The sequence below is a fragment of the Tursiops truncatus genome, chromosome 13 (genome assembly GCF_011762595.2).
Source record: "Tursiops truncatus isolate mTurTru1 chromosome 13, mTurTru1.mat.Y, whole genome shotgun sequence".
Lineage (NCBI taxonomy): Eukaryota > Metazoa > Chordata > Mammalia > Artiodactyla > Delphinidae > Tursiops > Tursiops truncatus.
In genome coordinates, this window is record NC_047046.1 from 51,342,131 (window position 1) to 51,360,541 (window position 18,411).

General features: G+C 35.4%; 1 protein-coding gene across 9 annotated transcripts in view; it reads left to right on the plus strand.

Moving 5' to 3' along the window:
- Positions 1-18,411, plus strand: part of KIAA1328 (KIAA1328 ortholog) — a 391,966-nt gene that overhangs the window by 212,538 nt on the left and 161,017 nt on the right. For all 9 annotated transcript variants that reach the window (XR_012325380.1, XM_019930365.3, XM_019930366.3 and 6 more), the window contains one exon: positions 15,733-16,406. Coding sequence is in view for 8 of the 9 variants with exons in the window: in XM_019930365.3 (XP_019785924.3) it covers positions 15,733-16,406 (674 nt within the window). In the remaining variant the exon portion in view is untranslated. The remainder of the gene's footprint in view (positions 1-15,732; positions 16,407-18,411) is intronic.

Below are 18,411 nucleotides of genomic sequence, written 5' to 3' on the forward strand. Positions count from 1 at the left end.
TTGTAATCATTGATATGTTTGTATTTCAATCTACCATGTGGCTTTTTAATTTCTCTCTGTCCCATCTGTACTTTTTCTTTTTGTTCTCTTCTTTTAGGTTAATTGATTATGTTTTGGGATTTCCTATTGACGTATTAGCTATGCTTCTATGTTTTGTTTTTTAGTGGTTCTAAGTTTTATAATGTTAACCTTTAACTTACTACATTCTACTTTCAAATACTATCATTCCGTGTTATATAGAATATATGAACCTTATATCAATATGCTTTTGTCCTTGGTGCTATTGTTGTGAAACATTTTGCTTCTACATATATTTAAAATATCGATACATTGTTATTATTACTGCATTAAACAATCTTTTAAAGAGATCAATTAATGACAAAGAAAAGCCTTTTATATTATCTGCTTGGTGATCATTTGTAACTAACTTACTATTTGTAACATTTTATTTTTCTTTTACCAGGTCCAGGTTTCTATCTGGTGTCATTTGCCTGTGTGTGAAAAACTTCTTTGACATTTAATGCAGTGCAGATTTGCTGTCAGTGAATTATCGTAGCTTTTGTTTTTCTGAGGGAAAAAAATCATTTCTTCTTTATTTCTGAAGGATATTTTCATTGAATATAGAATTCTAGGTTGATAGTTCTATAAGCTCTTTAAAGATATCATGCCTTTGTTTTTTGGCATGCATAATTTCTAGTAAGAAGTCTGCCATAGTTCTTTATATTCTATATGTAATGTTTCCTTTTTCTGTGGTTACTACTGAGATTTTTTTTCTTATCACTAGTTTTCAGTTATTTTATTAGGATGTGAATTGATGTGGTTTTCCTTATATTTCTCCCACACAAGCTTTATTGAGCTTCTTTAACAAATTTGAAAAATTTTAGGCTTTTATCCCTTCAAGTATATTTTCTGTTGTACCCCCATTGTTTTCTTCTGGCACTTTAGTATGTGTGAGTATGTACACATGTATGTATACATATATGCATGTATATATATAGAAACACAAATATTCATACATAAAAACATTAGATTGTTTCATATTTTATAAATGTTACCAATATTCTATTTCTTTCTCCCCTCCCCTCCCCTTTCTCTTTCACTGACTCATCTTTTTTTCTCTCTGCTTCATTTTGGATAATTTGTCATTCTGTATCTTCATGATCACTGATCATTTCTTCTGCAGGTATCTAATGTACTGTTCATCTCATAAAGTGAAATTTTCATTTAACATGTTATATTTCTCTTCCCCAGAAATTCCATGTTTAAAAACATATTTCTTACATTTCTCTCCTTATCATGTTTTCCATGATATCTTTGAAAATATTTGTAGTAGCTCATTTTAGGTCTTTTTAAAATAATTCCATCATTTCTGTTATTTTTCAACCTCTATTGATTGATTTTCTTCTGGTTATGGGTCACATTTTTGTTTCTTCATTTGTCTAGTAATTGAATGTCATACATTATGAATTTTCTGTTGTTCAGTGCTGAATTTGGTTTTGTTCCTCTACAAAGTGTTGAGGTTTGTTCTGGACAGCAGTAAGTTTGCTTTAAGATTAGTTTGATCAATTCAAGGCCTTTATTTAAGCAGTTTTAGAGTAATTCTAGCTTAGCCTTTACTCCAGGGTTAATTTTGCCACACACCTAAGGTGTGGCCCTTTTGTGATCTGTCTTGAATGCTGCTGTATTCATTGAGACCTCTCCACTCTGACTGGTATGAATTCCCCATCTCTTGAGTTTTGTGAATTGTTCTTTTTGCAGCTTCCCCGTAATTGTTCTTTCCCTGGAGTTCCTCATGAGTTTTCATCCTGCACATGCACAGATTGGTATTCAGCCAGAGACTCAAGCAGACCCTTATGCTCCCTTCCCTTGGATACTTAGTCCCTCATATACTAGCCATTTCTGCTTCCCCCAACTCTAATCTCTGATTCCTCAACTCAGTGAGATTGCTCGGCTCCATTTGTGTTCCTCCTCTGTGCTGCAATTTAGAAGTTCCCTTCAGGCAAAAAACATAGACTATTGTTGAATTCACTGAATTTTATTCTTTTCTCTCAGACAACACAATCTCTGCTACCTGTTTCCTACTCTTGAGATAGGTTTTTCTTCTTTTCTTGAGATCAGTTTTTCTTGTTTCAGTTTGGAGGTTAATTTCTGACCTACTCAGGACTGGAAGCAAAAATCTGTCGCTTTCATTTTTAGTGAATATTTTTGTTAGGTAATAGAATTATTTTAACTTTAAAAGTCATTTGTAAGTTTTATTATTGTCTCCTTGAAGTTTGTGAAGTGCCTGCTTTTCTGTTGGCTTTTGAGAATTTTTTATTTGTCCTTGATTTTTACCAATTTTACTATGCTGTGCTCTGTGGTGGATTTTGGCTTTCTCTGTATTTATCCTCCTTTGGATTCACGCTACTTTTTTTTTTTTTTTTTTTTTTTTTTTTTTTGCGGTACACGGGCCTCTCACTATTGTGGCCTCTCCCATTGCGGAGCACAGGCTCCGGACGCACAGGCTCAACGGCCCTGGCTCACGGGCCTAGCCGCTCTGCGGCATGTGGGATCTTCCCGGACCAGGGCACGAACCCATGTCCCCTGCATCGGCAGGCGGACTCTCAACCACTGCGCCACCAGGGAAGCCCCACGCTACTTCTTAAATTTGTGGCTTGATAACAGTTTTGAAAACTTCTCTGCATTATCTCTTCAAATATTACTTCCTCCTCATTCTGTCTTTTTCCTTTCTTCTAGTATTATAATTACATTTATTTTAGGCTCTTTTCATCATGTTTCACACATTCTTTTATATCTCTCCATCCTTTTATGTCCATCTCTTCATGTTAGTCTAGATATTATCTTTGGACTTTTATTCCAGTTTACTAATTGTCTCCTCAGATATATCTCATCTGCTGATAAGTTTTTCATTGTATTTTCAGTCCTAAAATTTTCATTTGATTTTTTCTAGTTTCCAGTTCTCTGCAATATCTTCATCATATCGTTTAATTTCTTAATCACATAAATCACAATTATTGTAAAGTCCATGTTTGATAATGTCAATATGTAAACCTCTTGTGGCTCTATTCCTATTGACTTTTTTTTTCTCTTGTAAGTCTGTTATTTTTATCTTTTTGCATGCTTCATTATTTTTTATTGAATGTTAGACATTGTCTGTGGAAAAATTAGATATAATATGAGTTTCTGTTTGATGTTATCTTTCTCCAGAGAGAATTTGCTGCTGCTTCTTGCAGGCAGTTAGCATGGTTCAAATAACCTTAACCCAGTTTTAGACTGAGTGGATTTGAAGTCCAATTGTAGTATGGGCTTTTCTATTACATTCTTATTACTAGCTTTTTAGGGGTCTCAACTGAGAGTCTGGGGGTTTTGACAGGACCTCTTTCTTGGAAGGCTCTGAAGTCTAAATTTTGTTTCCACCCCTGTGACACTGCTTAAAGCTCTTCTCAGCTTCTCAGCCAGCACTTCCTTCTGTCTTGAACAGAAGAGTGGCAACTAATGTAAAGCTAACTTTTCTTGTTTACCTTTTTTTTGGGGGGAGGGGTTATCTTGCTGAGCAATTGTCTTTTTTTTTTTTTTCTTTCCTTCTTGTTTACCTTTGATCTGGGATCTTGACCCCTTCATGTCCTCACTACCTTGGTAACACTTCAATGCCTTCAAACAGATTTTTAAATATATTTTGTTCTCATAGTTATTCATGAAGGGAGGATTAAAACAAACTAATCTACAGTGTATTCTGTCCAACCCTTTTGAGAATTTGGAGGTACTGGATCCTGATGGAGTTCTATAGGGTACTTAATCAACAAATTGTAGAAAGGTTGTTGGTAACTTCCTCCTGCTATAGTTCCTTTTTGTGCCTTGGCTAGGCACCTACTCTCTACCGAGTCCCCTTACTCTCTATAAAGATCACTCAATATAATATGTAGATCTAAACACTTTAATTTTAATTATACTAATTTGTTTAGTTAATGTCTTGGTCTATGATAGGTCTTCCTTTCCTTTTTTGTCTTTTACTATCTCCCATTTATATTTCATGTCTCGATTCCTTTAAGTACTGAGTAGATTATCTCGCCTTTTGTTATTTCGTTTGCTTCCAACTGCCCACCACAGATGGCTTATTGGCCATCTTCTGTATTAGGTGGGCATAAACAATTTAAAGTGAAACTTCTTTAACATGGCAGTTACACCATTTGTACTCTGCCACCTCTCTGACATTTTGGCTTCATTCATTCTGCCTCACCCTGTCCACCATGCCCTGGACTACTTAGAGTTCACCATACATATTTATTTTCATAATCTCTGGTTTTCTACTCATATTCTCCCCACTGCCTGAAATGTCCTACCCTACATAAACTATACACCTTCACATATACCTTTATCATTAATAAACTCCAATCTTCCATAATTTAGTCTAAATGTCCCCTCTATTATGAAAATGCCCCAACTTCCCCTCCCCCCACTAAAGGCAAAGGTCGCATCACTAATGGTCCTCAACTCTTTGCAATAACACTCTTATCACATAAAATGTTTTCCTCCTTAGCCAAAATTTGAGAGCCATGAATGTTGGGATTCTCATCAAACTTTGTATTCCCGGCAGCTAGGACAGTATCTCACGGACACTTCCAGATGCCCGTCCTCCTCACTCACCCCAAGGTGACAGCCTATACCTTTGGGTAAAATTATAGAGCAGGAGGAGGATAATAATACCAAATGTGTTTATCCATAGTATTTCGTTTATATATACTCTTCCCTTCTATTGTTAAACAAATACGCAAGATTTGACTTTTAGCTGCAAAAGTTTTGCTTATTTACGTATTATTGTTTATTATGTATATTGCTTAATAATGTATTATTTTAAGTATTTTTTTATACTGTATTTGTTTGGGAGTATCTTTTACAAATTGGAGGACACCCTTAACTGAAAAAGGATTGAGGGAAAACACAATTAACTTTACATTTTTGAAAGCCCTGCTTGTCCAAAATTTTCATAAATCTTCCTTCTGAACTTAATGTTGTCTCTCTCAAAATATGTCAGCCTTGTTTATGATATGAAAGTCAATTATGTCATGACATATTTTTTTAATAACTCAAAGTAGGAATCCTGAGGCAGTTAGTTGCCTTTTATTCTCAGGTGTGTCTTACAACCAGTCTGTTTGCCTATCCCTAATCTAAGTTGATAAAGCACACATTTTGTGGTCTTTCAACATAGTTTCTTGTTTTAAAACCATTTCATTGAACATTTTAGAAAGTAATATAATGGTGTGCTTTAAGTTTAGATTCTCATCTGAAAAGCAAAAAGTGCTCTTGTAATTTACTGTTTCATAGATCCAAACCAAATAAGGCATTGAGATTCCTATGTTTATTGACCCTGTGTAATATAGAGATATAGTTGGAATTTTTCCTGCATTTATAGAATTTTTATTAACTTTTAAAGACTTATTGGAAAAAAGTACTTATAGAAGAAGTAAGTGGCTCCTGCAAAAAGTACAATATATTTTATAATAAGTAAAACTAAGTTATCAAATTCCTTAGGATACAAATTAGGTCATTTAGCTGTTTCTGCTCCTGCTTCCTACTTACTGGTTCATTCCACAAATATTTATTACTTTAAGTATCTTTTATTTATAAAGACCAGTGTCATTGAAATATGAAATTGCCCCTCTCCTCAAGTTCCGTACAACGTGTACTGGAGAGGGGCCAAACTGTATGCAAAAAAAAAATTATTGAGCACCTATTATCTCTTATTGAGATACAGCAATGAATGAAAGTGATGGTATCTTTTGAGGTCACTGCCCTCAAAGGTTTCACAATTTTCACAAGGAGAAATGTACATTCTTACACATCACAAAGAAAGTTAAAGATGTGAAAACAGCTAACTGTGATAGAGCAGGATGAAATAAATATGACAATAAAGGACTGAACAGAGTTGTCCTTGGGTGCCTCCTGGCGAAGGCACAGCTTATCTGTGCTTGGGAAGTGAGGGAACTACAGTGGGAGGCAGTGGTACTAAGCCAGCCTTAAAACAAGAGTAGACTTTCAAAGCATAGAAAAAGGAGTTAGGGCATTTGAGTACTAGGAAATTGCATCACTCATTTTATCTTTTATCAGTTTCTACATGAAATCTTTTCTCTTGGTTTTTTACAGTAAACTAAAATAGCTAGTAAAAAATGTTCTAAATTTTTAAAAGTCGGGATTTGGTACTATATAATTAAAGGACTAAGAATTCTAAAAAATCTTGAGCTCCCAGGGAGAGCTTGCCCTTTAAGGGTGACCACCTCTTTGGTTTGGTAGTTTTTTGTTCATTCAGAAATGCTTCTCATAGGTTTCTTCAACATTTCCGGTCTGCAGCCATTTATATAGGGAAGAAATGAATATGGAAGACACTAATCTTTAGTAAAAGGGCTGTGATTCACTTTGGGACATCTTGATATAATAAAGAGCCTAGTTTTACCTTCCTCCTATTTCCTGCAAGTAGGCTATAGGTTATATTTCTTGGTATTTTGTAAATGCTCTTTTTCAAGAGAGTTTATTTTTATTTTCTAGTCTCAAAAATATAACACAAATACTTTTTCCCCTCAACCAACAACATAAATGCATTCTGATTTCCCCTTCAGGGAGAGTTGGTCACATTCAAATAGTGTTAACTTTATGTTTTCTAGAAGGTGTATTAAGAATACTTTGTTAAAGCTTTCCTTCATTTGACACAAACTAATCTTGTTTGCTTCCTTTAAGAAGAAAAACTGCATTGAAACATCTTGCCTACATGCAGTTTTTGTTTCCATCCTTGAGCCTGGCTGTTACTAGAGGGATATATGAGAGGACAGTGAGCCCCAGGATACTTTGTCCAAACGTAGCGCCAAGGGAGTGGCAGGGGAAAACTGGTGTTAGCTCTTTTGGATCATTTTCATGTGCTGCATCCCTAACTGAATCCAAGTGCCCTTGGCTTTATTATTCAATATGTCTTGTTTTCATTTGTACCTGTGAAGATTGTCCTCACCACTTCTAATTTGTCTTTGTCTCGTTTTCTCTATAAAAATTATTTTAGCTTCTTTCTGATCTTCATTAAATAATTAAAGCTAGCCTTGGGTATCTGTTTCCTCTTGTAGATTTAGAAAACCATGTATAAAGCTCCTTTTTTTTTCTTTTAGCAATTATGATCATATACGTGGAAGTGATTTGAATCAGTACTACTGTTATGTATTTCTATGGTGAATGATTGTCCCATCCCATCAAAATATTTAAATCCCATCAAATATTTAGGACTCTCCTCACAATTGTATTTTTGTCTTACTCAATCTTCATTTGTGTCTCTCTCAGATTTAGTGACCAGATAGATAAATTAAGATGCTGATTTAAGTTCTTGAGCATGTGAGTCATATAAGGCAGTAATGTTAAAACACAGAATTTGCTAGGGGAAATAGAACCAAGGGGCATTCAGTAATTTTTTAGTATGTCTGTTAGTTGATAGGTGAACATTTACTGATTGGTATAATTTCTCATCTATCCTTTTCTCTTCTCTCATTTCCTTGGGGTACAACAACCCAATCCCAGGGTTTTTCAGCACTTAAGGATAGCATAAACTATAGAGCTTATCAAACCCAACCATTTTACTAACATCTAAATTGCCTCTAAGAGATGTAAAATGACTTGCCCAAAATAATAGAATTCCCAAGTAGCTGTACTGGAATTCTAATCAAGGTATTTTGACCTTAAGTATACTGTCAATTATTCTGTGCTCTGTATTCATTTTTATAGCAAATCAACACATTCCAGCTTTCAGGAAATGTAGTAATGATTAAAGAATATGAGGTTTAGCCTTTTCTGAGTCTGGTAATTACTGTTAAAAATTTTGGCAGGCCTATAGTGTATGTATCTTAAGAGTTGGTACCGCATTTGGTATCTGTTGCTAATATTCTGTCTTTTGTACAATCTTGTGTGCCTATACTTTTTAAATCTCATAATTATTGGCTTCAGTGCCTTTTAGATTCAATAATCCTAGATTGTGCCACAGTCCCTGGGAAATAGAAAAAGTTATTAGAGCCTTGCAAATGTGTTTGACTGCTGCATTCTGTTACTTCCGTTGATGGCCTACAGCTTTAGCGATTGTGCAGTGGAGAAGCTTAAACCTCGAGGGCCCATTAGATTTAACTTGTTTGCTGCGTTGATATCTATATGTTAAATGACAAGAGAGTTCAGGTTATTGAATAATTTAAAATTCAGCTCTAATTGGTGTCATATGACCTGGAAAAGGCCATGGATGATGCCAGGAGCATGCTGTGAATTTCTTATAAATAATTCATAAATTAGATGATTCATTTGCCTGGATGTCTTGCTAAATGCCAAAGTTTGTAAGTTATAACTGATGATATAACACCTGTAAGTATTTAGTTCATAACACTAGAAGGTAATCTACCTTGATGATCTAGCAAAATCTGCCAGTATAGGAGAGTTAATTGCACTGGGGAGAATGAACATTTATTTGGGATGAGACTTTGGCAAACCATACAGTGCAGCTGTTGCATTACGTAGCTTCTGTCAGCTTGACAACTGGTTCATGTAAGCTTGACTAAAAATGCAGCTTGTCATTCTGTGCCTTATTTTATATTAACTCCAAATGTTCTGGGTAATACAATGACCTGCCCCACACACAGTAGTTTAGGTTTAGAAATATTTATCTAGCTCTTGAATTTCTGACTCCATCATAAAATAAAGAGGATAGGGGGAAATTCTGAAGTTACAAAATTGAGATTTTTATTCTTATAAGGCTGTCCATGGGAATATGAGGATTGTTTAATAGGGTGCTTGCCAGGATCGTAAATTATTATTTACCATTAGAGAAATGAATACCAATAAGATCTGTTGGTGCTATTGACTAATCCTGTAGTTAACAACTCATAAATGCATTGTAAGTAATCTCTTCCTAATTATATAAATAACAACCTGTTGCAGGAAATAATTACTGCAGTTTAGTTTGGCTCTCTCCTTACGGCTCATAGCAGAGATTGGCCAGGCCTGCAAAAATGATTTGCAGAAATTTATAAAACATCACTGTTTACTTGTTGATGGTGTTTCACGAAGCAATACTGCAGTTATTTTTTATTATGTGAGAACACCAGAAAGCCCTAGATTACCATAGGAATGTGTATGTTCATATATGTACCTACACACCTGTGTGTGCTTCCATGCATGCATACAAGATCATATCATAAATGTTTATAAAATAGACATCCTTTATTTTCTATGAAGTCTTTTAAAAATATCTGTCATATTTTAAAAGAGTATCTTAAAGATTCTGAAAACCTTCCAACTCAGAAATTTACTAAATTTCAGTATCAGAAAATTCTTCTTTGTGTCCAAGATAAGTCTCTCACACTTTTTTTAAAACCTTATACTTTTCTCATTGGTGTTTTTTTATCTAGTCATTGGCCTGTGTCTACCCAAATTAAGAGATATTATGCTTCTACTCTGTCATAAGCCAAGTATTGCCTGCATTTTCTCCTCATCTTTCTTTTGTACAGTAAATCCCACAGCATACCCTGTCAAAGATTTTATGGCTTCATTTCTGCCACATCTAGAGTCTAAAGATGTAGCCAAGGTTATGGTACCTTTTATATAAGACAAATCCTAATATGCTACCATTTTGAACTTAACATTTTTATCTGTTGTTTTCCATAGATCATTTTCTGTCTAAACTTTTTTTTTTTTAATTTATACAATGTGTGTGACTTGCCCAGGTATATTCTTCTACATGCTTTATGTTTATTTCTAATTAAGCACTCAGTCCAACTCATTTTCATCACACAGAAAACATGTAAATAGATAGCACATCCCAAGTCATATTGTTCAGTTTGCTTATTGAGTTTTGACCATATCTTAGGATATTCATAGACTCCTTTAAATGGAAGAGCACGCAACGTAATTATCAAGTTCACTTGGCAAACTGTGGGATGCTAAATCTAGATAACTGTATCGTTTTGTACAACTCATGAGCTAAGAATGGTTTTAGCTTTTTAGATGGTTGGGAAAAAAAGAATATTTCATGAAATAGGAAAATTATATGAAATTTAAATTTCAGTGTGTCTACAAATAAGGTTTTCCTAGAATAGTTATTCATTTATGTATTATCTCTTGCTTTCACACTACAAAAGCATAACTGAGTAGTTATGACAAAGTCTGTATGGACTGCAAAGTTTAAAATGTTTATTGTCAGACCCTTTACAGAATAAATTTGCTGACCCCTGCTATAAAGCTATGAAAATACAGCCACATGCAGCACTATGTATGAACTTCACAAATATAACTTTGGGTGAAAGAAGTTAAACACAAAAGAATGTATATCATATGATTTCATTTATACTTTAAAAATAAGCAGGTAAAACTGAACTCTAGGATGGATATTTAAGCAGAGAAGTGTTAAAGCAAAGAAGTGATTCCCATTAAAGTCAAGGTAGTCATTCCCTTTGGCAAGAGAGGTAGAGAGTGGTGATTGCTCAGGGCCATCAGGGTCTTCTGAGTACAGAAGACAAGGGTCGTCTTCTGTATCTTGGATGGTAGTTACATTGGGCATTGCCTTGCTCATAACTGTTTTGTGTACTTTTCTATGTTTCATGTATTTCATATTAAAGAATTTTTTTAAAAAGATCTACAGCAGGAAGCAATGGAAGATTATGGATTTGGAGTGAGGCATAGCCCCATGTCTCACATACTGTATTGATGTGACCTTGGGAAAGTTGTGTTGATTCCTTGAACTTCATTTTCTCATCTGTAAAATGCTAATTATAATAACTACCTTACAGAATTGTTGTTAAGAATAATAGGTTGAATATGTAAAACATTTAGCACAGTATATGGTAAACTCTGAGTTGAGAGCAGCCAAAGTGACAGGGTGTTCTGGGAGCATGTTCTGCATTCAGTGGTCAATGAAGGTGACCATTTAGAGCCAAGTTATCTCATCAGAAACAATTTGCATGACATTGTCTTCCCTGACCTTCATTTTTCATTTCTCATCTTCACTCCTTTAAAAATTATTTTGAATTATTTAAATATATTAGTTTCAACAAGAACTTCATAAAAGAAGATATCCAAATGACCATCAAGCATATGTTCATTAATATCATTACATATCAGGGAAATGGAAAATAAAACCACAGTGTTATTTAACTATACAGGCACCAGATTGTCTAAAAATGAAACACACTAGGGAGTGTTGCTGTGAATGTGAAGCAACTGGGACTCTCTTAATTTGCGGATGGGGGTGTGAAACAGAATAACCACTTTGGAAAGCTTACTGGCGTTCCTAATAAAGTCAAATATGCCTACCCTGTGCCCAAGAGAAACAAATGTGTATGTCTAAAAAAAAGGCTTGTATGAGAATATTCATAGCAGCTTCATATATAATAGCCCTAAACTGGAAACAACCTAATCCAATAAAAGGATAAACAAATTTTGCTTTATTCATACAATGAAGTACTATGCAGCAGTAAAAAAGAATGAACTATTGATATGCACAACAACACAGAAGATACTCAAAAATTATGTTGAGCTTAAGAAATCAGGTACAAAAGGGTAGCATACTGTATGATTCCATTTATATGAAGTTCAACATAGGCAAAACTAATCTATGATCATAAGAATCAGAATAATGGTTACTCCTGGGAGTGTGAGGATGTGATATTGACTAGAAAGGACACAAAGGAACTTTCTGGGGTAATGGAATTGTTCTATAACTTGATCTGGGTGATGATTACTTGGGTAAATGCAAGTATAAAAATTCATCAAGCTGTATACTTAAGGTATGTGCATTTTATTATGTATAAGTTATGCCTCCATTTAAAAAAATATCTAATGGTTTCTAAGTTAGTGTTATATATCTGAAAAATGCATGTCAAACCCATATACCAGAGACAGCAGTTTGGGATTTGTTAAGATTTGTTAAGGCTTAACTAAGCCTTAGTTAAGAGAAGTTATATTTGTAAATATCATATAGAAAGCATGGAGCAGCCCCAGAAAGAAAAATGCATCAGTTTCATTTAAGCCCACTGTGACTTCCGTGTGTCGCAAAGGCAAATTAAGCCCCATCCAAAGCACTTTATATGAATTATCTCATCTAATCATCACAGCAACCTTAAGAGGCAGTGCAAGATGTTAGTGTTAAGACTGACATCCTTTATATGAAGGAGAAAGATGAAGAACCTCTCTATTATCTCAAGCAATTCAACTCTGGCCCAACTACAAACCTCGCTGTAGCAAAATGAAGATAGATAACTGAACTCATTTTCCTTGAAGACAGTTCAGAGATAATCTGTTGTAACTGAATGTGCCCCTTGGTGATCTCACCCCACCCCACTCCCCCCGCACACATACACCACAATGTTCTCCTTGAAAGAAGTTGGGTAAATATAAGGTTTGTGTTTCCTTTTTGTAAATTAGTACCCTTATAAATTAGCACCCTTGATAACTGCTCTTCTGTCTCACCACCGCGTTCAGTTTTGATGTAGCTGCTATTTTTAATCCCTGGTTTTCTGATGAGGAACCTGAGGCTCAGGCAAGTTGGATAATAATGTTATATTAGTTTTTTATTGCTGTGTAACAAATTACTACAAACTTAGCTTAAAACAACACACATTTACTATCTCACGGTGTCTGTGGTTCAGGAGTCTGGCACAGCTTAGTTGGGTCCTATGCTCAGGGTCTTAGAAGGCTGCAATCAAGATGCCAGCTGGGCTACATTCAGTGGGTTGTTGGCAGGATTTATTTCCTTGCATATGTATGGTAGGTGCCTCATTTTCTTGCTCACTGTTGTCTGGAAACTGCCTTCTGCTCCAGAGGTCATTGCCACATGAGCCCCTCCATAAGCCATCCCACCCTATGTATAATAGTTTGCCTCTGCTAATCCCAAACTCCCATTCCTTCCCCCCACCCCCACGCCCCTTGGCAACCACAAGACGGTTCTCTATATCTGGGTCTGGGGTTAGCAGATGCAAACTATTATGTATAGGATGGATAAACAACAAGGTCCTACTGTATAGCACAGGCAACTATATTCAATATCCTGTGACAAACCATGATGAATATGAAAAAGAATATATTGGGTTGGCCAAAAAGTTCGTTCGGTTTTAAGTAAAAATAAAAGACTCATTTTCACCAAGAATTTTATGGAACAATGTATTCACTAACTGAACGAACTTTTTGGTCAACCCAATATATATGTGTAACTGAGTCGCTTTGCTGTACAGCAGAAATTAACACAACATGTAAATCAACTCTACTTCAATAAAATCTTAAAAAAAAAAAAAGCCCTCCCACCATCCCACCACACAGTAGCTTATTTCTTCAAGGCCAGCAGGAGAATCTCTGATCTTGGGGAGGGCACCAGACCCTCTGTTAAAGGGCTTACCTGACTAGGTCTGGCCCGCATGAGATAATCTCCCTTTTTATTAATTCAAAGTCAGCTGGAGCCTCAGTTACATCTGGAAAGTCCTTTTTGCCATATAAGGTAACATAACCACAGGATTGATCTGATCATATTCACAAGTTCTACCCTCACTTAAGGGGAGGAGATAATACAGGGTGGGGACACCAAAAGGATGGGAATCTTGAGGACCATCTTAGAACTCGGTCTACCAAGTTGCACAGTCACCCAGCAGGTAATTGACAAAGCAGTATTCTCTTTGAGCAAAGCATGCATGGAAATCATTAAGTTGTAGTGCCTCTCAAAAACATAAAAGCTAAGTACGAAATATTTTAGAAATATTCCAAATACCTGACATTTGTGAATAATGTAACACTCAACACCATTAAAGTAAGTGTAAGCTATATAAATACCTAAAAATGCACATATGTAAATAATGTTAAGGAACAAAAATGAGAATATAAAATAATATATACATGCTATATCTACTGTTACATTAATGATACATGGATTAGAAACTAAGATGATATAAAATAGTTGATTTAAGTTTCTGGACTTTTAAAAAATTTATTTCTCATTTTAAAAGTATAATCTATAAGAAGATGGTTTATCATACAAAATAGCAGGTGATAAATGTTAAATATTTCTGTTGACAATAAGTGCTACAGAAGTTCAGAATAGGGGAGATGAATGTGGACTAGAGTTTTCCTTTAGGTGTAAAATAAGGTTAATTTTTTTAATGAGGTAGTTTATCATAAAGTTTGCCCTAGGACTAGTTCCCTTTATGTAGCTTGTCATCTGCTCAGTGTCATCTGCTCAGCATATAAATTTACATGGCTTCTTTGAAGAGGCCCAAGTCATCTCCCCAGATGTGGCTCATTCTAATTTAAACAGAACTCCTTTAACATTGCTTTAGAAACTCAAAATCTTAAAAGAGTCATTGTAATAGCCCCCTTTTATCATAGGAGAGGAAAAATTGTATTGCTATATATATGTTAGGTGACACTTTTTACCAATCAGTTCATCATTTTCAACTATTGCAAAGTAAATTGGTGGGATTTTTTTTTTCCCCCTCTGCTAGGGATCTCAATTATTCATTCATTCTAGAGTACATGTCTCTGGAATACATAACCATCTCAACTGTTTATGAATTAGTTCTTACTTTAAAAGAAGTTGGGGCAAACTGAATAATAGCCTCCCAAACATGTCCATGTCCTAATTTCTGGAACCTGTAAATGTCATTTTATATGGCACAAACGACTTTGTATGACAAGAGGCTTTACAGACGTGATTAAGTTAAGGATCTTGAGATGAGGAAATTAGCCAGGATTACATGGGTAGGCCCGATGTAATCAAAGTGGTCCTTAAAAGAGGGACAAAGGGGCAGTCCAATGGCCCATGGTACAGACCAGTGGTTCTCAAAGTGTGGTTCCAGATTGGAACTTGTTAAAAATGCAGATTCTCTGACTCTACTCTAGAGTTACTGAATTGGAAACTCTGGGGAATAAGCCAAGCAATTCACATTGAACAAGCCCTCCAGGTGATTCTGATACATCCTAAAGTTTGAGAGTCATTGATATAAACTAAGTTTTGCTCTCCTTGATGAAACAGGGTTGAGGCTAAAATGCTGGGAAAGCTCACTCTACTGGCCTGTCAAAGGTAGTTTGCAACTCTTCCTTTCTGCCTGAGTTCTATCAGACTATAATCACTTGAACAGCTTAATTGAAAAATCAGTTACGTTTACAGCTGAAATTAAATATGTTTTGTATTTAAATAACCGCTTTTGATTAGAATCATATTTTGTGGAAAGTGCTTGGTCTTGTCTGTGTGCTGTAAAGATATTTATAAGAACTCATCAAATTTCTAGCAGTAACTAACATCCTGTTCAGTATAAGGTGAAATGTTCTACATCAAACCTCATGCTATGTAATGGCCAATCGAAAGATATTTAAGGTGGCTGAATGGATTTCTTGGCTTAGTATTCAAAATTAAACATTTTAAGGCATTAACATTCAATGTTTTTCTTCTTCTCAAAGTTGATGCTATATACCCCTCATTATTTGCAATTCCTGAAATCTTGCTTAAGCAGCGAGCAGCAACACTTTCTTTTTCTCATCCTTGTGGATTTACTGAAATGTAGATTGTTTGAAAATGAGATTAGCTTTATGGCACATGTCTGTTTAGCTATGTGACTACTATCATTTATTAATTAAGAAGACAAAAACACAGCTTTGTCTTGGTAAACATATATCACTGATTTCTGAAAAGTCAAAAGAACTCCTGTTGTGCTCTTATTTGACAAGTGATCTTGCGATTCCTTTTAGGTATCCGATAGGAAAAGCACTCTCTGGTCTTCATCTGTGGAACTGGATGGTTCCTACTTGAGTGTAGCCAAACCACAAACCCACATTCAAACCAAGCAAAGGCCTAAGTCTGCAAATCAGGACTCAGCTTCAGAATCCCTTGCGGAATTTAGGAATAATTCTTTGAAACAAGCAGCCCTTCATTATCCCAAAGAGGATGTGGACAAGGTGCCATCAGAGACCAGAACATGTAATTATGGATCCCCAGGGAAAAAACTAGTAGATGCAGTCCCTACAGAGGAAGTTCCACCAGAGGACCTGAACGTGAAGGAATGCCAACACCGTAAGGCTACTCCACCTAGTCAGTGTTGTGGTCACAGACTTTCTGAAAATGCGGATCATGTTCGTGAGAGCCATCCGACAAACATGGTCCCTGAATATTCCAAGACACATCTGGAATCATGCAGGTATTGTGGGCTTTCCTGGGCATCTCAGATGCGTGGCCAAGGGGCACTGCAGCCTAGTGAAACTGATGTCAAAAAGCAGCTCTCAGAAGATAGAAGGCAGCAACTCATGCTTCAGAAAATGGAGCTGGAAATTGAAAAGGAACGCCTTCAGCATCTACTGGCCCAGCAGGAGACAAAACTACTCCTAAAGCAGGAGCAGCTTCATCAGTCTCGACTGGACTATAACTGGTGAGTCCTACCTGTTCTTTCAGCAGTATCTATAGCTTGGAAAACACAGTATAAAATGACAGCTGTGTTACTATAACAGATGTGTAGGAACAGAAGTTCCTCGGGACTTTGGTTTGCTCAAGATGCACAGCAGCTATGACTTGCAAGTAAATTGCACTGTCTTTTGGGGAAGACTTGAAAGATTACCTTGTCTTCCAAAATGTTAGCTTAGAATATCTACTTCTCAGCAGTCCAGTATAATTTTTGCTGGATTCGAAAGACAGTATTTTTAAATATTACCGTTACACAAAATCCTTTGCTGTTTGATGTCATTGTAGAGAATATTACCATTAAGTAAAAGTATGAGATTTCAGGATGTGAAATCAGACCGAAGCATGGCTAGCTGTCATCATTCCATGCAACGAATGATGGGAACCTTCTAAATTCAGTCTTTTCTGGTCATGAAGCATAGCCTGTTCAATAACCAGTTTCTTATACACTTACCCACATTTAAACTGTTCTTCCTCTAACAATTTTTCCCTGAGAACAATGCTTCAAAAGCTAAAGTCCTGTTTTATATCATGTAGTGTTCAGCATAGTTTTACATGCAGAGTCATAAAGTTTGTTATCTTAGTTTAAAAATAGTAATAAATCAGACACAATTGTATTTTAAACACAAGAAAATATGGCATTTATGTCTTTTTTAAAAAGTAAATTTCAAGTTTTCATAGGGAATTGTGTGTGTGTGTGTGTGTGTGTGTGTGTGTGTGTGTGTGTGCGTGTCTTTCCCTGCCATTTCCTCCTTGGTCAAACATACCATTTCCCCTTTGTACGCATTCTTAGACACATAGATCCTATACAGACACACTTAATACTAGTGTTATTTTCTTTTACTTCTTGGAGTTAATTTTCTTTCATTTTCAGATCTTGCCTAATATTTTTTAAATTTTAATTTCTTTGAAAGTTCCATCTTGACATTTTTCCCTCAGTGTAATACTGACTCTTCTAGGAAGCAAAAGTGGTCTTCCTCTTTCTCTTCATGATCAGTTTTATTCTTCATTGTTGAAACCTGGAGGCTTTTAAAGGAAGTGAAAATGAAGTCTCTTGTAACAAGATTGTAACCAAAGGCTGAAATGTTGCTTCAATTTTATGACCCCAATCTCTAATACTCCAGTTAATGTGTAGTCTCTCCTGAGAACTTCATTCAACAAACATTTATCGAATGCCTATATTATGTGAGGAATGGTTCTAGGTACTTGGGATAGGTAAAAAAAATTTCAAGTGCGGTCTTTAAAGAGGTCACAGTCTAGCAGGGGAGAATGGGTAATTTTAGACTAGGCATCATGTTCATTTGAACAGGATTGTATGTTCAAATAGTGCTGCATAATGATAATAAAGTCTTTATTGTTCTCTTGATCACCCCAGCTTAGATGAAAGAGCTATGAAACACAGATTTTGAACAAGTTTTGTGTATATAAATTGTAAACGTTTATGCATATGTATAGAGATTTTTAAAAACTTTTTATTTTGAAATAATTAGATTGATAGAAGTTGCAAAAACCAGCTTCTCCCAATGACTACATTTTATACAACTGTAATATATTATCAAAACTAGTAAATTAACATTGGTACAGTGTGTATGTGTATTTCTATGCCATTTTATCACATGTGTGGATTTGTGTAACCACCACCACAATCAAACTACAGGACTATTTCAGCACCACCAAGATTTCCTTTGTACTCTCCTGTTAGAGTCACTCTCTGCGCCCCCATCCCTAACCCCTGGAGACTCCTAATCTGTTGTCTATGTCTATAATTTTGTTATTTTGAAAATGTTATATAAATGGAATTATACAGTATGTGAAATTTTGATATTGGCTTTTCTCATTCAGCATAATGTTCTTGACATCCATCTAGGTTGTCGCATATATTGTACCTTTTGATTTCTGAGTACTATTCCACGATATGGATATACCATGATATGTTTAACCATTTATCTGTTAAAGGACAATTGGTTGTTTTCAGT